This window comes from Lithobates pipiens, unplaced genomic scaffold, assembly GCF_037356315.1.
Source record: "Lithobates pipiens isolate NorthernLeopardFrog02 unplaced genomic scaffold, aLitPip1_a1.2 Scaffold_23, whole genome shotgun sequence".
NCBI lineage: Eukaryota > Metazoa > Chordata > Amphibia > Anura > Ranidae > Lithobates > Lithobates pipiens.
In genome coordinates, this window is record NW_027507785.1 from 165681420 (window position 1) to 165707075 (window position 25656).

General features: G+C 45.3%; 1 protein-coding gene across 1 annotated transcript in view; it reads left to right on the forward strand.

Annotated features, from left to right (window-relative positions):
* The window catches only part of ST13 (ST13 Hsp70 interacting protein), a 150838-nt gene that overhangs the window by 4052 nt on the left and 121130 nt on the right, over positions 1 to 25656 (forward strand). Inside the window, exons 2-4 of the mRNA XM_077452552.1 lie at positions 8790 to 8844; positions 15779 to 15848; positions 15927 to 15997. Coding sequence (XP_077308678.1) covers positions 8790 to 8844; positions 15779 to 15848; positions 15927 to 15997 — 196 coding nt within the window. The remainder of the gene's footprint in view (positions 1 to 8789; positions 8845 to 15778; positions 15849 to 15926; positions 15998 to 25656) is intronic.

A 25656-nucleotide genomic window follows, 5' to 3' on the forward strand; every position in this document is an offset into this window, starting at 1 on the left:
GCATGCGCAGTAGGGGACCGGGAAGTGAAGCCGATTCGCTTCACTTCCTGATTCCCTCACCTAGAATGGTGGCGACAGCCGAGCGATCGATCGGCCTCAGCTGCCGGCATCGCTGGAACCCGGGACAGGTGAGTGTCCATTTATTAAAAGTCAGCAGCTGTAGTATTTATAGCTGCTGGCTTTTAATTTTTTTTTTTTTTTTTTTTTTTTTTGGTGGAATCCCTCTTTAAGCCCCGCACCCTTTTGCTGGCCAAAGACCAGACCACTTTTTTGATTCGGCACTGCATCGCTTTAACTGACAATTGCGCAGTCATGCAATGTGGCTTCCAAACAAAATTGATGTCCCTCCCCCCCCCCCCCCACAAATAGAGCTTTCTTTTTGTGGTATTTGATCACCCCTGCGGTCTTTATTTTTTGCACTATAAACAAAAAAAGGGGTGACAATTTTGAAAAAAACTAATTTTTTTTTTTTTTTTTTTTTTACATTTTGTTATATTAAATATCTCCCAAAAATATAAAAAAAAAAAAAATTTTTTCCTCAGCTTAGGCCGATACGTATTCTTCTACATATTTTTGGTAAAAATTGCAATAAGCGTTTGACTTGTGCAAAAGTTATAGCGTTTACAAAATAGGGGATATTTTATGGCATTTTTATACTTCTTCTTTTTTTTTTTTTTTTTTTACTAGTAATGTCAGCGATTTCTATCATGACTGTGACATTATGGCAGACGCATCGGACCTTTTTGACACAATTGTCATTTATACAGCGATCGGTGCTGTACAAATGCACGGATTCCTATGTAAATGACACTGGCAGTGTAGGGGCTAAGTGTGTCCTGGGGAGTGTTTCTAACTGGGGGGGCATAGCTGTGTGTGACACGTCGCTGATCTCTGCTCCCGATGACAAGGAGCAGAGATCAGTGACACTGTCACTAGGTAGAACAGGGCTATGCTTGTTTACATTAGCATCTCACCGTCCTTCCTCCCCGTGAGGCGATCGTGGGTATCCCTGTGGCGATCGAGTCCTCGGGACCCACAATCCCACTCACGGAGGTCCCAACCGGGGAGCGCACATGTAAATGCAGGCGTGCGCTGGTCGGGAAGTGGCTAAGTCTGCCCAACAAGAAATCTTTATATTAAAAAAACAAAAATCACGGTAAAAACAATGTAAAGGGCAGAAAGCACTACAGAAATGCTCAAAAGAAACATGTGCCTTAATGCACAAAATATAAGTGGATGCTAACATATTTAGGTAATAACACCAGGGGTAGTTGAGTCAGGGATTATCTGATTGCTTTCTGGGGATCAGGAAGGAATTGCATCACGCTTTAGTGGCGGGGTCTTTTGCCTTTCAGGACAGAGAATAGTAATATGCATGATTTGGCTTGCACACATCTGCACAACTGCCCAGATCACATCTATACAAAGGCAAGCCAAACAATTCACCTTGCAGCCTTATTTCTGTCCTGAAAAAGCTAGTTGCCTGACTTTTGAATCAGTGTTTTCTAAGTAAATGACCCAAAATCGGCATGCAATGAGCCCGACACATAAAAATCATGAAATCAAATATCGCTTCTTTGCAGTATGGCAACCTGTAGAACAGGGATGTCCATCAAATCTGTCTCGCTTTGAAAAAAGGTTGAAGTGAACATGCGTGAGGGCCAAGCATTTTGTCTGACCTTATTTGAACCATTAAAATTCGGTCTAAGTGTGTTCGTTCGAGCACTAATACACTGCCCAACAAGAATTATCTTGCCTTTATGGCTGTGTGTGAGTAAAGAGATGAGCTTGGGCGTGTTATATACCGTATTTATTGCCGTATAACATGCACCTTCACATTAAGAGGGAAGTTTCAGGAAAAAAAATTTAAATTTTAAATAAAGAAGCATGAAGCAAAATAAGGGTCAGTGCCCATCTGCAGCCTCACAAGTGCCATGAATGCAGCACCACCATTGCCAGGAATGCAACACCCCCACTGCCATGAATGTAGCCCCATCATTGCCAGGAATGCAGCACTCCCTTTGCCATGAATGCAGGCTCGCCATTGCCACCAGTGCAGCCTGACTGATGCCCATCTGCAGCCTTGGAGGGGACAGGGAGGGGGGCATGACAAGCGCCAAAAAGATTACATACAGGAAAAACTCTTGCTTTCTTGGCGGCCTCTTTAATAGAAAGTCCTGCCTCCTTTGATGGACAGGGACTTCCTATTACAGAGGCTGCCGTGTAAACAGGAAATACTCCTGTGTGTACAGGACTCGTCCCTCCTCCTCCCTGTCCCCTCCAAGGCAGCCAGCATATATATCTTTTGTGGCCCTGGCGCTGGGAGATCGTTGGGGGCCACAAAAGATATATATGTCCAAATAACCAGGCGGGCCATTCAAAACCGGAATGCGGGCAGCGATTGGCCCACAGGCTGGACTTTGGACATGCCTGCTGTAGAAGTTCTGTGCAATGTATGGTGTACAGAACTTGGCAAAAAATTTCATTTTTCTTGTGTAACTGGCTTAGTGCTTTTCCCAGGATTGGGATATAAACGCTTGATATAAACCAGATTGCAATAGGGGTTTCATTTTGGGCAAGATACTTTTTAACCAGTTGCCGACCGCCGCACGACGATGTACGTCGACAGAGTGGCACGGGCAGGCATATGGGCGTACATGTACGTCCCTGCCTTCCCGCGGGTGGGGGGCCCGATCGGGGGGCATGCAATGCGGGAACCCGCCGCGGATTCGTGGCATTCCCGCATCGCTCCAGTGTGAACCCAGCCTAATAAGCGATCGTTTTTCTGATCGCTGTATTAGTGTCACAGGTGACGCTAGTTAGGCAGGTAGGTATTTAGGTTTGCCGCAGCTTTTTATAGCGCCAGAGACCCCCATATACTACCGCATAAAGCCCCCTGATTGCCCCCTAGTTAACCCTTTCACCAGTGATCACCATATAACTGTTACAGGTGACGCTGGTTGGTTAGTTATTTTTTTTATAGTTTCAGGGCACCCGCCATTTATTACCTAATAAAGGTTTAACCCCCTGATCACCCGGCGGGTGATATAAGTTTGAGGGTCAGATAAGGTCTGCGTCGCCCCAGGCAGCGTCAGGTTAGTGCCAGTACCGCTAACACCCACGCGCAAAGCATACACCTCCCTTAGTAATATAGTATCTGATCAGATCTATATTAGCGTCGCCAGCAGTTTAGGTTTCCCAAAACGCATTGTTAGCGGGATCAGCCCAGATACCTGCTAGCACCTGTGTTTAGCCCCTCCGCCAAGCCCAGCCCAGCCCACCCAAGTGCAGTATCGATCGATCACTGTCACTTACAAAACACAACACGCATAACTGCAGCGTTCGCAGAGTCAGGCCTGATCCCTGCGATCGCTAACAGGTTTTTTTGTAGCGTTTTGATACAGTCGCTGACAGCCTAGGTGCTTTTTTACCTGTGAGTCCCACTAGTGTACCCCTAAATTTAGGGGTGTCTACTTTCCAAAATGGGGTCATTTGGGGGGGGGGGGGGTTTGTGCCATCTTGGCATTTTATGGCCTTCAAAACTGCGATAGGTAGTGAGGAGTGAAATCAAAAATTTACACCCTTAGAAATCCTGAAGGCAGTGCTTGGTTTTCGGGGCCCCGTACGCGGCTAGGCTCCCAAAAAATTCCACATTTGTGGTATCCCCGTACTCAGGAGAAGCAGTAGAATTTACTTTGGGGTGTCATTTCACATATGCCCATGGCATGTGTGAGCAATATATCATTTAGTGACAACTTTGTGAAAAAAAATAAAATAAAAGTTTGTAATTTTCCCGCAACTTGTGGCAAAATATAAAAAATTCCATGGACTCAACATGCCTCTCAGCAAATAGCTTGGGGTGTCTACTTTCTAAAATGGGGTCATTTGTGGGTGTTTTGTGCCATCTTGGCATTTTATGGCCTTCAAAACTGTAATAGGTAGTGAGGAGTGAGATTACAAATGTATGCCCTTAGAAATCCTGAAGGCGGTGCTTGGTTTTCGGGGCCCCGTACGCGGCTAGGCTTCCAAAAAGTCGACCACATGTGGTATCCCCGTACTCAGGAGAAGCAGCAGAATGGATTTTGGGGGTACAATTCCACATATAACCATAGCATGTGTGAGCAATATATCATTTAGTGACAACTTTGTGTAAAAAAATAAAATAAAAAAAGAAATTTTTTTTTTTGTCATTATTCAATCGCTTGAGGCAAAAAAATAAAATATTCAATGGGCTCAACATGCCTCTTATCAATTTCCTTAGGGTGTCTACTTTCCAAAATGGGGTCATTTGGTGGGGGGTTTGTACTGCCCTGCCATTTTAGCACCTCAAGAAATGTGATAGGCAGTCATAAACTAAAAGCTGCGTAAATTCCAGAAAACGTACCTTAGTTTGTAGATGTGACAACTTTTGCGCAAACCAATAAATATACAGTTATTGACTTTTTTTTTACCAAAGACATGTGGCTGAATACATTTTGGCCTAAATGTATGACTAAAATTGAGTTTATTGGATTTTTCTAATAACAAAAAGTAGAAAATATCTTTTTTTTTTCAAAATTTTCAGTCTTTTTCCTTTTATATCGTAAAAAATAAAAATCGCAGAGGCAATCAAATACCATCAAAAGAAAGCTCTATTTGTGGGAAGAAAAGGACGCAAATTTTGTTTGGGTACAACATTGCATGACCGCGCAATTACCAGTTAAAGCAGCGCAGTGCCAAATTGTAAAAAGACCTCTGGTCATTGACCAGCAAAATGGTCCGGTCTGAAAGTGGTTAAAGGATGCAAACACTGCATTTTCTTTTCTTACAATGCTAAAATTGAGTTAATGATGAAAATCCATGTGAGAAACATGACAGGGTAAACGTGAATTGCTTCAGAACAGAGAAAGCTATGACTCTAAAAATGTTTGCCAACACCATTGCAGTGTACTGGATGTCGTTTACCTATATAAGAACAGCGTACAGCAGACACTCTTACCTTTCCAGATCTTCTACACTTCTCCAATTAAGCCTAGGTTCACACTGAATGCGGGTTAGAAACTCTGTGAGTTCAGCTGAACTCGCACGATTCAAACCGGCAATGCAGTCTGACTTCAGGGGCGATTTGACAGACATCTGTGCAGGTTCATGCACATATGTCTATTCAAATTGCCCCCAAAGTCGCCAAAAGTAGTACAGGAACTATAATTGAGAATCAGTGCAGCGCCGTAAAGTTGGTGTCAAACCGATTCAGATGGTGCCATTGCTGCCTATAGCGGCCATTTGGCATGCGATTTGACATGCCAAATCGGCCCAGTGTAAATGTGGGCTAACACTGCAGTATCAGCAACTACTGACCATCCTTTATCTATTGCTCCCTTTTTTTTTTTTTTTTTTTTTTTTTTTAGCAAACTCTTGATATTCTGTCACCCACCATATGACTACACTAAGGAATAACAATTTATAGATTTTTTTTTTTCTTTTAAGTCTGCATGCTGAAGGAAAGAAATCCATGCATCCTAAACAGTATGGATAGACGAATCTTCTCTGTTAGCTGCTGCAGTCACTTGTCAATATACAATGACTATCAAAATTCTCAAACAATGGCAGCATCTGATTGGATACAGGTTCTGTTCAGTCAACAATCTTCCATACAGCTCTTTCAAAAGCTGTTCAGTCAAAAGATTTGAGCTGCTTACGGCAGCCTTTAGACCTGGCGATTGGCTGTTCAGGCTCGTTCTGTTACATTGGCGGCTGATCACATTTTTCTGCATGTGTTGTGTTTTTTGAGCTGGCTGGATTAGGCATTGCTGAAGGTTTTATTTTTGTTTTTCTATGCAGGTTTTACTTTATACTTTAGGTCTATTTGGGGCTCTGGTGCAGTGAATTGTTATATAGTGTAAGCCAGGGCTCGACAAACCCCGGGCGCCAGATCGCATTGGCGACTAGAATTTGTGATCTGGCGCCTGGGGCAGCACAGCGGGGGTATCCTGTCTCCTTCCACCCCCCCCCCCCTGGCGTGATCGTGTCGGGCCGTGCCGCCGCCGGCCGGTAATTGAGGCCGCGGCTTTGAGGCCTTCTGTGGTCCTATGTTTAGTTCTGTAATCTGGCGCCATCTAGTGGTGGCTGTTGGTATGACAGCCAGCGATGCTAATGAAGCTTTCACTGCCCACCCATCTCACCTTTACTTAGAATAAAAAATAAAAAAAATGTGTGTGTGTGTGTGTGTGTGTGTATATATATATATATATATATATATATATATATATATATATATATATATATATATATATATATATATATATATATATATATATATATATATATATATATATATATGTGTGTGTGTTTAGGAGTTCTAACAACCTAGAGAATAAAATGGTGGTCGTTGCAATACTGTCTGTCACACCGTATTTGTGCAGCGGACTTACAAGCGCATTTTCGGGGAAAAAGTCTTATTTTTTAAATTAAATATAACAGTAAAGTTGGCCCAATTTTTTTATATTGTGAAAAATAATGTTACACCGAATAAATTGATACCCAACATGTCACGCTTCAAAATTGCGTCCGCTCATGGAATGGCGACAAACTTTTAGCCTTTAAAATCTCCATAGGCGACGTTTAAAAAATTCTACAGGTTGCACGTTTTGGGTTACAGAGGAGGTCTAGGGCTAGAATTATTGCTCTCGCTCTACCGAACGCAGCGATACCTCATGTGTGGTTTGAACACCGCTTTCCTATGCGGGCGCTACTCACGTATGCGTTCGCTTCTGCACGCAAGCTTGGCAGGACAGGGTGTATTTAAAACATTTTTTTTCTTCTTATTTTAACTTTTTATTTTTTCACGGTGCTTTTAAAAAAAAAAAATTGTCACTTTTATTCCTATTACAAGGAATGTAAAAATCCCTTGTAATTGAAAAAAACAGGACAGGTCCTCTTAAATATATGAGATCTGGGGTCAGAGAGACCTCAGATCTCAAATTTACACTAAAATGCAATAAAAAAAAAAAAAAAAATTGTCATTTGAAAAAAAAAAAATAAAAAATAAAATGTCCCTCTAAGAGCTATGGGCAATGACATGGAGACAGGTGGGGGGGCCGCGCTATCCTCCCCTCACTCGTCTCCATGTCAGGCCAGGGACAGGTCTGGATTGCCGTTACCGACCTGGCTCCTAACTTTTTTAGCTGGCTCCTAGATTCCAAGCAAATTTGTCAAGCCCTGGTGTAAGCAATCTAGAGCTGCAACTAACGATTAATTTGTCTGTCGACTAATCTATCGATTATTTTTTTCGATTAGTCAACGACTATCCGATTATTAAAAAAAAATAAAAAATTATATTAATCTTGTGTTTTTTTTTTTTTTTATAGCTAATTAATCCTTTGGATAACCTTACAAAAAATAAGTACATAAGGGGGAGGGTGTGTGGGGACCGTGTCAGTGTGTTTTTTTATTTTATTTATTTATTGCAATTTTTTTATCAGCCCTGTTGGGGGGGCTATGGTGAGATATCGGGGGTCTTAACAGACCTCTGACATCTCCCATTTGAGACAGGGAAAGGGATTGGAGACAGATTCCCCAGTCCCTTTCTCTGCAGCCTTTGCTGCACTGATAATGAATGGAGAGAAGACAGCGGCTTCCCTCCATTCATTAACTGAGACATCGTAATCACAGAAGGTTACAATGTTTCAGTTATGTGAATCGACAGAGTCAGTGGTTACTGACTCTGTCCATTCTGAAAACGAAGGAGCCGGGTTTACCGACTCCTAACGCTGGCTCTCGATCCTGAGATACAGAGAGGGGGGCGGCAGCACGGAGGGGGAGAAGAGAGGGGGGCGGCAGCACGGAGGGGGAGAAGAGAGGGGGGCGGCAGCACGGAGGGGGAGAAGAGAGGGGGGCGGCAGCACGGAGGGGGACACAGAGAAGAGAGAGGGGGGCGGCGGCACGGAGGGGGAGAAGAAGGGGGGTGGCTAGGGGTGCAACGGATCAAAAAACTCACGGATCGGATCGTTCCTCGGATCATTTTTCAGATCAGCAAATAATTTAATTTACAAAAACCTGTGAAAATTCCACCACCATATAGTCCCCACTGTAATATCCACAATCTCCCCCACTGTAATATTGGCTGAGTATGGCAGGGTACGGCTGGCATGCAATGGCAGAGTAGGGGTTGGCAGGCAGGGTATTGCTGGGTACTTCAGGGTATGAAGGGATGGCTGCTTCCATCCGATCTCTCCCCTCCACTGTACAGATTAGTACAGAGAGGGGAGAGAGGAACCGGCGTCATGTCATCGGAGCGATCACAGTGTAAACAGCCTGGGTGTAGAAAAATGGCCGCCGCTTTGGAGCTAGGCCGAAGCCGCGGCCTTTCCTAAAGCCGCGGCCGCTGAGCGCTCCGCAGATTGCGGCATGTGCCGATCCGAGTGGGGTGACCCGTTCGGATCGCGGATCGGTAACGATCCATTGCACCCCTAGGGACAGCAGCACAGAGGGTGAGAAGAGAGGGGGACGGCGGCATGGAGGAGAGCAGGAGATAATGAGAAATCCTGACGCATCAACGCCCTGCACGCACGTCGACGTATTTTTGTAGTCGACGTAATCGATTACGTCGACTCGTCGTGGCAGCTCTAAAGCAATCCTATACTATGCATATGGTGTATACAGTATATGGGGAAGAAATTGGGCCAGAGCGGGAAGATTTGGAGAGTATTTGTGATTGAAATATAGTAAACGTTTGAAATGAATGCCCCATGTAACGACTCTTATAAATATATTCTTGTAGTTATTATTATATTTTTATTTTTTTATAACAGCTTAGGAGCATCTATCCAGTCCCCGCCACCTGAAGAATCTTTTAAAGAGAGCGAGGTAAGATATGTACCCATTATTGCTGCTTAAAGCTCATCATAAACTAGTCGATTTACATTTGTATGGAAATTATCAGCACCTTGAAGAATGTTGTTTAAAAGTACTACAAAATGTATTTGCTTTTAACATTGTATTTTGGAATGAATGGACTGAATGAAAACCACATACACTGGTAAAAATAAATACATTTCCGTCCTGCTCTTTTGATTTTTTTTCACATCACTGCAGTTGAAAAGTTGGATTTAACCCCACCAACAATTAGAAAATTGGATGGACATTATGAAAATTGAAACATTTCTAACAAAATTCTACTAGTGTATAGCTAAAGCTGGCCATAGATTATATCATTTTATTTATTTTTTGTTTGTTCAACCAGCCCAGCGGATTAAATGAAAAAACTGAGCCAAGAATCCTACACGCTAAGCTATTGTATTTTGCCAGCAGGGAAACTTCCCTATCATCAGCTAGTGTTGCTGATCATTTGGGCAAAAACCTGACAGGCTTGTTGTACATAAGTCATTTGATTGGGCTTGCTAGTTGTACACAAGGTGAACATGGATCGAAAGTTCATGCATGGCCAGCTTTAGTCTTGTGTTTTCTGCACATTAGCAGGCTTTGTAGGATTGTAATTTTGTTGAAAGCTCCCTTCCTTGCTGATGGTCTTATAGTTAAGGCCCAGGTTGCCCTGCAGACCTGAAGCTAGTGGAAGAGTAGGGAATTTGATGTTAAATCTCTGTGTCTTCATATGTTCCTATACTCCTGAATAACCTAAGGATACAACACCACTAATCCCCCCTCTCTTACTATGGGACTTTTAAGCTAGTTCTTCCTGATTTGTTCCTGTGGCAGGCTGGCTTCCTAGGCAAAGGAATGTCTCCCTAGATAGCTTTGGAAAAGGACAGTCGCTGTGTTGGAGTGGTAGCCCTTACTGTAAAGTGACACCGTAAAAGGCTTGTTTTCGCTTGCTTCAAAACGTGGCATTACAGTCGTGCTTCAAAGCCTCCATAGAAGTCTATGGCAAAGCTCACTTGCAGCACCTGCAGATTTTGAAATGTTTTTTATTCAGCTTTAGCTTTGCTTTGGAGGTATTGCAGGTATGGGTTATCAGCACACGTATCTGCCAAGCTTCATTAAGGCTTCAAAAAAGCATAATCGAAGCATCAAAAACACATCAAATAAGCATGTTGAAGTAGTAGGCTCTTGTATATTGAAGTCAAAGCACATGTAAATGAGCCCTCATGGTCGCCAAGGTCCTAATTTTGTGATGAGGCACAGAATAGATTGTATGTCCTATTCTTGCTTTTACAAAATGAACTTTAACCACTTCCCGACTGGCGCACGCTGATGTACGTCGGCAGAATGGCACGGGCAGGCATATTGGCGTACAGGTACATCTATTTTTAAATGCCACCCTGCCATCGCGTGTGCAGCGGTCAGGACCCCCATGAGTCTGGGCGCGGGTCCCACAGACTTTGATCGCCGCGGGGATACCCGCAGTCGTCTCACGGGGCGGCTGAACGAGGAGATGCCGTTGTAAACAGCATCTCCCCGTTCTGCCTAGCAACAAGTGACGCTGATCTCTGCTCCATGTCATTGGAGCAAAGATCAGTGTTCACTAAAACAAAGCCCAGCCCCCCACAGTCAGTAACATGCCCCTAAGAACACTTAACCCCTACACTGCCACCCCCTGGTTAACCCCTTCACTGCCAGTGTCATTTACACAGGAATCACTGCATTTGTATAGGAGTGATTACTGTATAAATGACAATTGTCTGATGTGTCCGCCATAATGTCGCAGTCACAATAAAAATCGCTGATTGCCACCATTAGTAGTAAAAAAAAATAAAAAATTAATAAAAATGCCATAAAACTATCCCCTATTTTGTAAACGCTACAACTTTTGCGCAAACCAATCGCTTATTGCGATTTACCAAAAATAGGGAAAAATTTTTTTTCTTTTATATTTTTGGGGGAATATTTATTATAACAAAAAAGTTAAAAAAAATTGTTTTTTTTAAAAATTGATGCTCTATTTTTGTTTATAGCGCAAAAAATAAAAACCGCAGGGGTGATCAATTTTGTTTGGGAGCCACGTCGCACGGCCACGCAATTGTCAGTTAAAGCGATGCAGTGCCGAATCGCAAAAAGTGGTCTGGTCTTAAGCCAGCAAAATGGTCCGGTCTGAAAGTGGTTAAAGCTGGCGCTCCACCCAAAAGTGCAAGCTCTGCTTGTTTGCTTATTTCCCCTCCCTGCTACCACATCTGGCACCTTTCAGGGGCAGCGGGTACCTGGTTTTAGTAGGGAACCAGCTGTGAACTACTGGTTTTCCTTATAAGAAATGGCGAGGGCAGCACCCGAGAGCCGATTAAAAAAACTGGCTGGGGTAAAGACCCCACTGGATTCCAGGACAGGTAAGTAGCCTAATATTAAAAGTCAGCAGCTACAGTATTTTTTTTATGAAGGAGCCTGGAGCTCTTTTTTTTTTTTTTTTAAAGGATATGTGAAGGTTCCCTTTTAAAAAAACAAACATGTCATACTTGCCTCCTTTTTATGCAGTTGGTTTTTGCATAGAGTGGCCCCTATCCTCCTCCTTCTGGGTTCCCTCAGCGGTCCTCCTGGCTCCTCCTCTTCTCTAGTGCCCCAATGGAGAGCTGCTGTCCCTTGGGGGAGACCTGCGGGTGCGCTCCCGTATCCTGCTGCATCCATTGACAGGACTCGACCCTGTCCCCCCAGCTCCCAAGTCATTGGATTTGATTGACCGCAGTGGGAGCCAATCGCTGCGCTGCTATCACTATCCAATCAGGACCCGAGACACTGCCTGGAGCCGGTGTGCTCGTCCCCGTCACTGGAAAGACCGGGTTCAGGTAAGTAAAAGGGGGGGTTTTGGGGGGGGGGGGGCGGGGGCTGCTGAATCACAAGAGGTTTTGTGAAAAACCTTGAGGGCCTCAACCCTTTTACGGTGTAGAGTTGATTTTTCTATGTTTTCCTCTTCTAACTTAATTACCAATATAGTTTGCAAATAATAGCAAAAAGGAGTTTTATATTTATTTATATGTTCAGGTACAGAAGAAAAATTTGGAAGTGCAGGCTATGGTTAAACCATATGCAAACATCCCAAAAAAAATGCCACAAATCGGCCACTACATTGCACCCTTAACATAAGAGCCATGTGTATGCGTAGTCCAGCCAAGCAAACCAAAACTAAATTGGGTTAAAATTAAGCATCAGAGATGTGAAACGCGTCAATATTACTGTCTGTGTGTGCGGATATCCTGCCGATGTCCTGTTTCTTTTAAACTGATTAAAATAGCCATGATTTGAGGTGTGTGGTCATCTCATTCCTTTCATTTGCAGTATCTCTGGCATGAGCCTGCACACTGTCTTGTGGCTGGGTAGTAAGCGGTGGACTTAACAAGAGCGGTACTTTCTTCCTTTTCAAGACCATAACCAATTGCTCAGTATTCAAACCTTTTGTTTGTTACATTCAAAATTAAAAGCATGCTAATCCTGTTTAGAAATGTAACATGTTTCACAAGGCACTTGCAATCCAAACCTCTCACCTTTTATAATATAAGTCACTTTGCATAGATAGTAAACCTCAAGTATCAGTGTACCAGCTTACTATATATGCTGTGTATAATGGATGACTACTTTTTTTTTTTTTTTTTGTATTTGCATATAGTAGTGTCCTGCTCCCAGTGCTAGTCCATGCCCCCAGTGTCTCTCCTCGAGAGGGTACCCCTAGGTAAAAGTGGCATAGAGTCCATTACATTTGAACGGCACGTTATCCACCACTATCAGTGCCTCATCTTTTAAACCTTTTGATGCCAAGAAAGCAAGTACTGCATCTATGACAGCAATGTGATTGAACCTGCATACTCTGTAAGGAAGAGGAGAGGGGGTGGTTTTGGGTCCTTGGCACCATGTTTCACTACACCCTAAAGATGGATATAACTTTGTATTAAAGGTGGGCTTGGCCTTCAATTTATACTTCAGTACAGGCACCATGAATGGTATTTTGTGTATTGATTACCTTTTTACTTTGTGTGTTCATCATAGCACAAGCCTTTTAATTGAATTGTTGCCATTCTGAAGGGTCCAGACTGGCCAAGAATGATCTGGTACAGGGGAATAACTTCTCTGGTCACACGCACCATTTTGCCTCTTCCCCTTAGACCAGATTTGCTGTCTTGGGGTCCAGTATTCCATTCTGCTTCAAAGTTTCTGGTCATGGCTTCTGAAACCCAGGCTCTCAAATCTACTGTGCTTCGGCCTGTTAAGCCACCTCTTGGCATGTCAGAAACTTTACCTGGAAGACTTTCTTTCAAGTGGTGCAAGACCCAAAACTTCGACCCTAGGACCTTTTTGGTAGCTCTGGTTTTCTACAGTCATGCAAGACTCAGTGTAACATTAAAGGACAAGAGTGTTTGTACAACTTCTCACTTGCTTAGCTTTTGAAGGTAGCATTGACCTTTAATCTTAATGGGGACATTGTACTGCACTTTTTTGTATTCTCCCTCTCATTCTGATGAGACTGTACTTCATTCATTGGTGGTTTTGTGTGTGTGTGTGTGGTTAGGATTTCCCTGACTACTGCTGCTTCCTTCTGTGAGATGGACTCACTCTTTGTTATTCCAAAGTGTTCCTGCAAGGCTACCTCCTCACCAAGTGCCACTATTGCACATTCGATTCACCCAAGTTATCCAGAGAAAGGAGGCTGGTTCTCTTTCACTGCTCATTATTCTAGAATGGTACCTACATCTTTAGCATTTTGGCATCAGCCATCTGTCTCATAGATATGCAAGGTTGCTAGCTGGTCATCATATTGTATGGATGTCCCAATACCAGATCATGCCAACTTTGTGTGATCATTTTCAGAGCTGTGATCATCCATGCTTTGACACTTGAGGGTTGCCTTTTCTAGTAATATTTTTTTTTTTTAAAGAGGTATGCATTGCACAATAAGCTCATGCAGGGGCAATAGCAAATGACAGACATTTTGTTTTATTGTTCATGTGGATACTGACTTACTTGGAAAAATATTTTCAAAGCCTGTAATTCTGTTCAATAAACAATCATTGGATTTGACCTCACATCTTGCCTATGTATGATGCTTGGGGTAAAACTGCCTGGTATTAGCTCTGTCTGTTCCGAACAGTTTGGAGGGCGGGAGGCACTATTTGGCAGAAGGAAGCACCTAATCGGGGAGCCAAGTGCCTCTGTCACAAGGAATACATGGTGCAGGGGGGGGGGGGGGGGGTCAGGAGGGTACAGTGCAGAGGCATCAGGAACACCGTTTTTTTTTTTTTGAGGGGGGCGGGGCCGGTTTGCCTGGTCAGGAGAGTGCGGGGGGGTCAGGAAGACTGGGTTCTGGGGGTAGGAAGGGTGCTGTGCAGGAGGGTACTTTGCAGGGGGGGTCAAGAGGATGGGGGGAGGGGGCAAAAAACATGGAAATTGGATGAGGATGTGGCTCAATGGGGGCCATTTGGGTACAGTGCATGGCAGGAGAGTTCGGTGTGATGAGCCTACTGTACTGTGACTGGTAGGTAGTAGTGGCCATTAATCCAGGGATCATTTAGAAAGAGAGGGCTGTTGAGTGCAGAGAGAGAGTATGGAGCGATTTATTTTCACATTGCCATCTGCACTCTGCAGGAAAGTGGTTAACGGGGTGGGTGGAGATCAGAGGGCCGAACTTCACATAGATTAAGAGCTCGGACGTGTTTGGATAAGAGCCTGAGCTATTTCGGAGGCGGTGTGAGGAGAGTGCGGGAGGGGGTCAGGAATACATAATGTGTGTGGTCAGGAGAGTGGGGTTGGGGAGGGTCAGGAAGATGTGGCATGTGGGGGTCAGGAAGACATGTCTGGGGGTTTAGGAAGATGTGCCTGGGGGCCAGGAGCGTAATATCCAAAACATACCTTGTTACATTGTTAGTAAGGTTGAATAACGACACTAGTCCATCCTGTTCAACCTGAGTGAGTGTCTACAATTGTCCCTATCCTTGTACATTGCACACTCACATCGGTCCCTACCCTCAAGGAGCCCACAATCCAAGGTCCCCATTCATATACTAGGGTCAACTTTGGACAGAAGCCAATTAACCTACCTGCATGTCTTTGGAGTTGAGAGGTACATTTAGGAACATTCTAATTGGTTTGTGCCAACCAATCAGGGCCCGCATAGCCCATTCTGTCACCACAGGCAAAGAGGAGAGAGCCACAGGAATTTCAAATTCAAGGACCGGTACAGTAACATACGATCTCTGTCAGTGCGCGGGACTCAGGTTAGCAGGACCAGATGCAATGAGAAGGGGGGTCCAGTGTAAGTTCACTTTACAGATTCTCTGTAAAGGTGGACTTAAACTTTAACTTAGGAATTATTTTTTCCTTTCCATTTTATATCCTTTTAGGGCCCAATTCACTCTTTGTTTTTATGCAGCAAAATGTATGCATTTTGCTGTATAAAATGCATTTGTAGTAGATTCCCGTTTCCTATGTGTCTTGTGTTAACATGGGGCGTTTCCCATCTATGCATGTTAATTGCCACACACATTGCATGCACGCTTTTATATCCAGCCTAAAAGAAAATTGTTTTTGGTTTAGCAAGCTTTTACACTATGAGATTGGTTAATCAAGTAACAGCAATACTGCTTTTTTATTTTTTATTTTTTTTAAATGCTTTTTTAGGAAGCATAACGTATGCTTGAGAAGTGTGCAAAGCACTACACTGGTTTTGGGACCCCAAGATGGAGCTCTATAAAAACAAATGAAGGTGTGAATGAATATCAAAAACTGAAATAAAACTGACATTACATACTGGCAGATGGGGGTACTGTAATTCTGCTCATTCTAAATCGGCTTGTTGTGCTCCCCTGTATCAATAGCTTTGTTTTTACGTTTTTAGCTATTTTCAACATTATCTGAATTTTTCTTTTAGACAGATGAGATAAAAGAAGAAAGGGTCCCATCTCCAACTCCTCAACCAGTGAGTGAAGAAAGCGACTTGGGTAAGCTAAATGACAAACAGCTATGTGGTACCATAATTGAGTCCATTGTGTTTGTAATCTATTTTGTTTTTGAACCAGATATTGATAATGAAGGCGTTATTGCACCAGATGATGAGCCCCCTCAGGAGATGGGAAATGATGATTTAGAGGTAATGTTGCTGTTTACTTGGCATTACTTTTGCGTCGTAGACACTGAGGGTTACAATTGTAGAAATTTCATTTGGAAAGTATAATATGGATTAAAGAAAACAAAGAATATATGCAGATGATGGTCGGCAGCCTCAGTAAATTTCACGCGGGTGAGATAATGAACAGGCGGATAAACCAGGGCAAGTACGCCTTAACTGCGGGAACCAGTATAAAAGACCGGCTGCCTACTGATGCATAAAAATAATTAATTTGGAGGAGTTATGCTTGCTACATATCAAAGGCAGGTCTGGTGTAGTGCACATGACTTTAGGGACTGCTGATCGTTTTAGGCCTCTTGCACAGGATACTCCTGTTTGAGCATCTACATATTCAGAGGTTTGTGTTTGTTTGTTTTTTGATTTTGTATCTGTGCACATTTTTGAGCACATGCATAAAAACGTATTCTCGCGTTTTTGTTCTGCACAATATGTAAGTTGTCATTTGCGCACATGAGGCGTAAATTTCTGGAAGAGACATTGGTCCAAGGAAAATGGTCCAGAGCCGAAAGGACTTTGCCCATCAACGTCTTAGAGATTCGGGCAGTGTACCTAGCCCTAAGGGCCTGGATATTCAGGTTGCGGAATTCTCCTGTCAGGATTCAGTCATGCCACCAGGGGGTTACCAGAAGACATCCCAGGGAGAGGTAAACTAGATTCTAACCTGGACAGAAAAGCATGTGCCATGCATATTGGCAATCTTCATTCCAGGAGTAGAGTAACTGGCAGGCGGACTACTTAGTTGCCAGCAGTTGTTCCCTTTATCCCGACCTCTTCCTGGCTATATGCCAAAGATGGGGGGGATCCAGGATGTAGATCTGTTTGTTTGCATCCAGGTTCAACAACAAAGTTGACGACTTTGTGTCAAGAACGAGGGATCCACGCGTGTGCGGAACAGATGCCTTGGTGACCCCATGGGATCAGTTCTCACTGATTTATGCATTCCCTATTCTGCTGCTACCTTGACTTCTTTGCAGGATCAAGTGGGCAAAGAAGTCGATGGTTCTTGTGGCCCAGAAGATCTTGGTATGAAGAAATGGTAAAGATGGTGGTAAGGGCACCTACCACCACGTCCAGACCTGCTATCGCAGGGACCAGTGTTCCTACTTTACAAATGCTAAATTTAACGGTTTGGCTGGTGAAACCCACATTCTGAAGAATTGTGGGCTTTCAGGCTCTGTGATATCTACTTTTATTAATGCAAAGAAGCCAGCTTCCAGAGTCATTTATAGAGTCTGGAAGGCATATATTTCCTGGTGTGTATCCAGGGTTTGGCAGCCTAGAAAGTATGTCGTAGGTAGAATCCTTGCCTTTCTGCAGATGGGGTTAGAGATTAAACTGGCCTTGAGTACTATCAAGGGAATCTCGGTCTTATTGGTATTGTTTCAAGGTCCGCTTGCTTCGCATACTTTGGTTCCGAAGCATTTATACAGGGGGTAACGTGGTTTAATCCACCAGTCAGAGCACCCCTGAACCCTTGAATGTTGTTCTATCGGCGTTACAGAAACGGCCTTTGAGCCGATACGACATACTCCTTTTGACAAAGAAGTTGGTTTTTCTGGTAGCCGTTTCTTCTGCAAGAAGGGTATCCAAGTTGGCGCTCTTTCTTGTAAAGAACCATATTTAATCATTCACAAGGATAGAGTAGTATTGCGTCCTCATCCTAGCTTTCTGCCAAAGCTGGTTTCAGGTTTTCACCTAAACCAGGATATTGTTTTACCTTTAATTTATTTCCAGAACCCTGTTCTTTTTTTTTTTTGTATTTTTTTTTTTTTTGAATCAGGTTTTTATTAGATTCATAAGTATACAACAATTTCCAGTGCACAGTTACAGTTAGACAGCTTTTATTCGTTAATGTACATTAGAGCTGCAACTAACGATTAATTTGTCTGTCGACTAATCGATGGATTATTTTTTCGATTAGTCAACGACTATCCGATTATTTATTTTTTTAATGAATCTAGTGTTTTTTTGTTTTTTTTTGATTAGCTAATTAATCCTTTGGATAACCTTGAGCGTATTGGTTTGTATTGGCTGGCAGAGTATCGTATTGGCTGGGTATGGAGGGATGGCTGCTTCTATCCGACCTCTCCCCTCCACTGCACAGATTAGTACAGAGAGGGGAGAGAGAAACATGTCATGACGCCGGTTTGTTTACAAGTGATCGCTCCATCGGAGCGATCACGTTGTAAACGCTTGGGTGTAGAAAGATGGCCGCCGATTCGGAGCTAGGCCGAATCCGCGGCCTCTCCTAAGGCCGAGATCGCGGCATGTGCGCTCGGATCACGGATCGGTGATGATCCGTTGCACCCCTAGGGATGGCGGCACAGAGGGGGAGAAGAGAGGGGGACGGCGGCACGGAGGGCAGCGGTAGATACTAAGCACTGCCACTATGGCGCATCGACGCCCTGCATGCATGTCAACGTAATCGATTACGTTGACTCGTTGTGGCAGCTCTAATGTACACACAGGCATTACATCATCACACGATTCCCTCAGTCTGCTCCCATTACGCTCAGGGTTACCCCATTCTGCTTGTCCTGCCTGACCTGAGCATTCCATTTTATAGACCTTGTAGTAGTCTGGGCATTACAAGCTCATTTGGGCTCAGCCCGGTGTGTCCAGCCATCGTGACCAGAGGCGCTCAAACCTTCCCGGGCACCCCCTATTTTGGTATATACATTTTTCCATTATGAGGGTTCTACCCATGTGTGTTATCCAAGTTGCCGCTACAGGAGGCCCTGCGGATTTGCAGCCCAGTAAAATAAGTTTCCTAGCCTGGAATAGCTCCCTGGAGACTGCCACCCTGATCGGCACCTCAGGAATCACATCCCCCCAGGACCCCTAGAATACAACATAAGGGATCCGTAGGTATCTGCATTTGAAACACCATATTGAGCATGTCAACAACCTCCTTCCAATACCTGTTGCGCTTCGGGCATCGCCACAGGAGGTGGACGAGGTCCCCCTCATGCTACCTGCACCTACCGCACAACGGGTCATCTAGCCTGCCCATCCTGCAAAGCCTAACAGGTGTGTAATGTGCTCTCAGTATAATATAGAGTTGGGATACTTTTTGCGCCACATTTAATGAACATAAGGTTATAGCTTGTAAGGCCTCATCCCATTGCTCGCCCGTGAGTTGACCTATGTCCCTTTCCCAGAGTGGCAGTGCTTTGCAAGGGTGATCACGCAGGTACTGTGCTAGCAGCATCTGGTAGCATTGTGATATTATTCCCTTCATACCGTCCACAGAGTGCAACGCATGGTACACCGGGGTGGGTGACAACACCCAATCTACCGAGTCCCCCTGCATGGCCACCGCGTGCCGCAGATGCAAATATGGGAAGGTCATGGTCTCAGAAAGGTTGAATTTATTCCGCATGTCTGCAAAGGTCAGCAGCTTACCATTTTGAAATATATGGGACAGCATTGTCACCTGTGCCATCTGTGGTCTGTCTGTATTTTAGCGAGCTCTACATAGTTGTGGTTACCCCATATAGGACTATAGTCTGTGAATCCCTGTACCCCCTGAAGCTGTCTACTTATTCCAAACTTTTTGTATCATGAACAGCGTAGGGGTCTGTTTGTTGGAGCTCTTGAACATCTGAGCCTCCAGTCCCATAGGGATGGTCTCCACCCAGACGCATGAAGCTTCAACCCGGGCCGATGAGCCCACCGGTTCATGTGACATGGAGCCTACCAGGTGCTGCAACTGGGCCGCTATGTAGTACAGCCAAGGGTTGGGTACCGCCAACCCTCCGCTGTCCTTAGACCGCTGCAGCTGTTCCAGCTTGATCCTAGGGGGCTTTGTATTCCACAGCAACTTCCGAAATAAAGTATTTACCACCCTGAAGATTTTTAGATGTATTACTACTGGTGAGTTGTGGAGGAATTATAGCAGTTGGGGCATTAAAATCATTTTTATGAGATTGGCTTTCCCAGCCAGTGACGTCCTAAGGGTATTCCACGTATTTACCCTATCCCAGAATCTGGACAGCAGCGGGCATATGTTCACGGAGCAATAATCCCCTACTTTGATAATGATTTGTACCCCCAGATACTTAAAACTGGCTACTACTGGCACAGGACAAGACTCAGGGACTGCTATATCCCCTTCAGCCAACATCATCATAGCCGACTTAGACCAGTTAATGGTCAAGCCTGAGTACCCACCAAACTGTTCTATTATGGACATTACCTCTGGCATGGACTGGCTGGGATCGGCCAAGAAAAGCAACATGTCATCCGCATATAACATCATTTTCTCATGGATAACCCCATACTGAAATCCCTGAATTCTTGCACTGTCTCTTATAAGTGCTGCGATTGGTTCTATTGCAATCGCGAAGAGAAAGGGGGACAGCAGACACCCCTGCCTCGTCCCCCCTGCCCAAAGCGAAATCGGCAGACATCTTATTTGCCATCTTAATGTTTGCCTTCGGGGAGGTGTACAATAGTTTAATCCAGGCCACGAACCGCTGCCCGAAACCAAATTTGCGCAACACTGCCCAGAGATACCTCCAGCCAATGCTGTCAAACGCCTTATTGGCGTTGAGGGACAGAAGTGCCTTACACTCCCCGCTGTCTGCCTGCAGCTGCATATTTAAAAAACGGTCTCCTGAGGTTCGTTGCTGTGGATTTTTGCGGCATAAAGCCAGCCTGATCGTGGTGGATAATAATGGACACTATCTCGTTGACCCGGAGCGCCATGACCTTTGCCAGGATTTTTACATCACTTTGTAATAATGAGATGGGTCTGTATGACCCCGGGTCTACTGGATCCTTCCCGGTTTGAGCAGTAAAACAATATTGGCCTTTGTCATAGATTCAGGGAGAGCACCTTCCTCCATGCATGCATTAAACACTTTTAATAATTCAGGCAAAATATGGCCTCTTCGGAGAGCATGGGTAAATTTATAGTGGCCAAATATGTGTTTAGATCTTCATCCGAGTAGGCTTCCCTCGACCTATACAGGTCCCTGTAGAAGTCAGCCAGCTCGGATATAAAGACCTCTTGGGAGTTGACCAGCTTGCCATTTTTGGCTCGTATGGCCGGCGACAACTGTTGTGCTTTCGCAATTTTGGCAAGTAGGCGCCCCGTCTTCTCCCCCTCCTCGTAGAACGCCAGTTTCGTGAAAAATCTTACGCTCCGCGGTGGAGGCTCTCAGGTGGTCCAGGGAATCCTGAGCTGCCATCCATGCCTCCCTTGCAGAGTCAGTATGTCCCGTTACAAATGTTATTTCCAACCGTTTCACCAAGTCTCCCGCTTGCTCTAGCAATGCCGAGGAGTTCTGCTTTACCAAGTGTATTTCATGGAGAAATACCCCCCGCAGGTACGCCTTAAAGGTTTCCCACATTAAAGGTCATTGGGGTGCTGCCGGTGCCTCTGGAAGAAACTTTGAATCTGCGACGATATCCTATCTGGTGATGGGGACAGCTTCAGCCAAAAGGCATTCAGCTTCCACGGGGCCCTAGGCAGTGAACTGGGGGGTTGAGTAATTAACCATAAGGCCAGGGGGAGTGATCCGACACACCCCGAGGGAAGTATTCCACCCTGAGGTGCACCCAACCATATTGGGGGTGGCCACACATAAGTCTATACGGTATAGGGATCCATGTGTTTTAGAGAAACACAAGAACTGCCTACAATCTGGGTTTGCGAATCCGCCATATGTCAGCCCACCCCACCTCTGTCATCAATCTACTAAGGGCAGTGCCCCGGCTGCCCCCAGGGGATGTCTGACCAGTTTGGGATCAACAGGTAACAGTTGACGTCCCCCATAATTAAAACTGGGGCCTCCTGTTTGTTGGCCAGGTATGATAACAACAACTGTAGCACCTCCCGCGAAAACGGGGGGGGGGGGGGGGGGGGGTTATACACAAAAGCAAGAACTAGAATAAGTGCATATACTTTACAGTATAGAAATACAAATCTGCCAGATACATCTATGAGGGAGTCCAGTTCCTGGTATGCCAATGCCCTGTGTATCAGAACACTCACCCCCCGCGAGAACAAGGTGTGAGTGGAATGATGGGCCTTCCCAACCCACGCATATTGTAAAAACTTCAGTGTCCCCCTGCAGATGTGTCTCCTGAAAGCCTATTATGGCCGGGTGAAATTTTCGTAACCCTGTGGAAATCATGGTCCTTTTCAATGGATCATTTACCCCCCGAACGTTCCAAGTGACTATGGGCATAATAGATAGTTCGCATGGGTGTAATCTACTGTACTTACTAGGGGTTCCAGAGCCTCCAGGCACCACTCCCGCAAGAACAGGGTCCGTAAATCTTGAATGAGCAGGAGGGACTGGTAAAAAGAGCGTCAAGCCTGTGGTGGCAGTGACAATATTTCCTGTGCACTGGATATGCGATGCAAAGCCGCAAAATGCCTCATGACGCAGCTGAGCCAGCAGGGCAGTAACCATAGATGAACTGTTCAACTTGTGGCCTTGCTCCTGCCAATAGGGCAGGATGAACAATTACCCCAACAACGGGGGGGGTGACCCTTGCAAGCCTCAAGCTTGTCGGCAGGGCTCACATATTCTCGTTCACTTCTCAACTTTGACTGGAGTTGTTGAGGGCGGATGCAAAACCGCATTCCGGCCAAAGGTGTGACTCGTCACCTTCGAAAGCAAACAGTGGACGGGGATTAAACTCGCTGATAATGGTCATCAAGTAATGGCCCCTTGGTAACAGTGTGGAAACATCTCAGGTGGATAAACGCCAGTTCTTCAGGTGCCCTCTGTAAATAAACAACATGGACTCAGTCCTCTCCTCTGTGGCGGATGACTTTCTCATTGTGGTCCAGCCATCTCGCGGCGTCTTGTGTGCGTTTTCAAAGAAATGGTTTTGATCCATGGCAGTGACACGGAGCTTCGCAGGGAACAGCATAGCGTATTTCAATTGCAGCCTCTGCAGGCGCTTTTTAACGTCCGCAAACTTGGATCTTCTGCGTTGCACCTCAGCACCCCCTGTTATTGCATGGCACCCTTTTCTCTGGCCAGCCGTAACAGTTTTCCGATCCCTATAGTTCAGGAGCCTGGCTAACATCGCTCTCGGGGGGCTGCCCGGGGGAGGGGGCCGCGGTTGGACTCTGTGCGCCCACTCCACTGCATATAGGGGGGAGAAGGCCTCCTTGCCAAAAATGTCATGCAGCCAGTCTTCCGTAAACGTAGTGGGGTCCCTACCTTCTCCGGCAACCCCACAATCTGGACATTGTTGCGTCTCAAACAATTCTCAATGTCGTCTGTTAAATGCCTGGCGCGCTTGCTGCGTTGCCACCCAAACATCGCGGTTCAAGTGAGGCAGTTGGTCTTCCATATCACTCACTCTTCCCCTCCACTGCCGTAGTTCTCTCCCTGATTTTCTGAATATCATGGCGTAGTAAGGACACTGTCTCTCTCAGCCCCACAAATTTCTCCTTAAGATCATCCACAGAGGCTGTGCATCTCTGTACTGCATGCAGAATCTCACTCAGTGTGGGCTGGGGTGCCTCCTCTATCTGTTCACTGAACAGACCAGGCATAGGATCAGGAATGGATTCCATAGGTGCACCATCCTCCTCTGTCAGCATGATCAGGGGCGGCCTGCTCTGTAATGGTGGCTGAGCGCAATGAAGCCTCTGGTGACATGTCCTGTGTGCCTGCAAGCTTCTGTGCATAGTAAAGCATGTCTCTGGGCTGTTCTTTGGCAGGAGGGGGTTTAGATGACTTACCCCCCTGAGCAGCTTTCTTATCCTGGCCTCATGGTGTGCTCTGAGGCTGGGATTGCCAGGCACCATCTTGGCTGTGTGCCGCGGCTTTTCCCAGGTTTTTGCGGGTCATCGCGCCTGCCGTGAGTGCAGCGGTAAGGTCCCTGAGGGTCTGGGCAGCGGTGTGCAGCAAATCCGACCTGATTCCGGTGGCTGTATTTGCGGGGAAAGGATCGGTCACAGGATCACCAGCGGGAGCCCCGTAAAACACCGCTGCTCACATGCCCAGCCAGGCCACGCCCCCCCCCCCCCCCCACCCCCCCCCCCCCCCCCAGAACCCTGTTCTAAGTAAGAAATATCACTACATTCTTTGAATGTGGTGAGAGCAGTCAAAATCATTTGAAGGCGACTGCTCAGGTTTGCAAAAATGGATGTTTAGTTTTTGTGTTGCCTCAAGGTCTTAGGAAAGGACAGGCAGCGTCGAAATCCACTATTGTCAAATGGATTTGGCAAGTGACTATTCAAGCTTATGTTTTGAAGGGGAAAGTTTCCACCTTTTCAAATCAAAGCGCACAGCATCACAAGCCTCCATGGCTCAAATCTACAAGGCCGCTACTTGGTCTTCAATCCATACATTCCCTAGATTCTATCAGGTGGATGTAAGAAGGCATGAGGATATTGCCTTTGGGCGCAGTGTACTGCAGGCAGCAGTATAGGTTCTCAGGTCTGATTGCACCCTACTTTTGTTTGTGTCCCCCCTCCCCTCAGGTGGCATTGCTCTGGGACATCCCACACAGTAATTACCGTGGCTCTGTGTCCCGTGATGTACGATATATAAAAATCCTATTTTCTTTAACATCTTACAGAGGTCCCTCTCCTCTTTGGTTACACGTGTATTGCTTTGCTACAAAACTGAGGTACTCCCAGTAAGGGGAGGGATTATATGGGGAATTGAACTTCCTGTCTAGGGTGTGACAGTGTCCATCACCTAAAAAGGTGCTATATAATCCATACAGTAATTACTGTGGCTCTGTGTTTGTGATGTAATCTAAGAAAAGGATTTTACAGGTAAGCGATTATAAAAAATAAAAAAAATTCCTATTTTCTTTGGCTAGTTCAGCTATTCAGCCAGCTGTTTTAGAAATTCGTATTTGCCAGTCCGTAAAGGATCAGGTCAAACATTCTAATAGGCCTAACCAGGAGGATGATCTGCCTTGAAAGTAGGACAGATATTCCTTGAGCGCTGTGTTTTGCTGTTGATGCTGTAAAGGATTTAATACACCAGGTTTCTCGTCTGGCTCTCTCGTTTGTACATATGTGCAGACTTTTATGGCTTAACTGGTCAGCCGAGCTTCCTTGCAAAACGTTATTCAGCGTCACGGCGGTTCCGCCACCAACAGGGTGCTAGGGCAGGGGTCAAGGCCAGGGCCAGAAAAAGCCCCGGGTCCAAAATTCTTCTAAACCCAGCACCAAGCCCTCTTTTTGAGGGGACGCCACCACTCCATCGGGTGGGGGGAAGGCTGCTGCACATTGCGGACATTTTGGAAAACAACAATTCAGGGCGATTGGGTCACCTTAGTTATATCTTGCGGTTTCCAGCTGGCGTTGCGGGGGGTTCCCCCTCAGGTTTCTCAGATCCAGCGTTCCCTGGGATCCTCCAAAAAGAAACTTATTGCTTCAGGCACTACATTGCCTAGTGCATCAAGAAGTGATTGTAGAGGCTCCTGTATTCGAAAGGGGCATAGGATTTTACTCAAACCTGTTTAGGGTTCAGAAACCAAACGGGGACACAAGGCCCATTTTTGTACCTATGGTCCCTGAACAAGTATCTATTGATACAGTCCTTTCGGATGGAGTCTGTCCGCTTAGTAGTAACCTCACTCCAGAGGGTAGACTTTCTAGCCTCCATCGATATAGGTACGCATCCTTT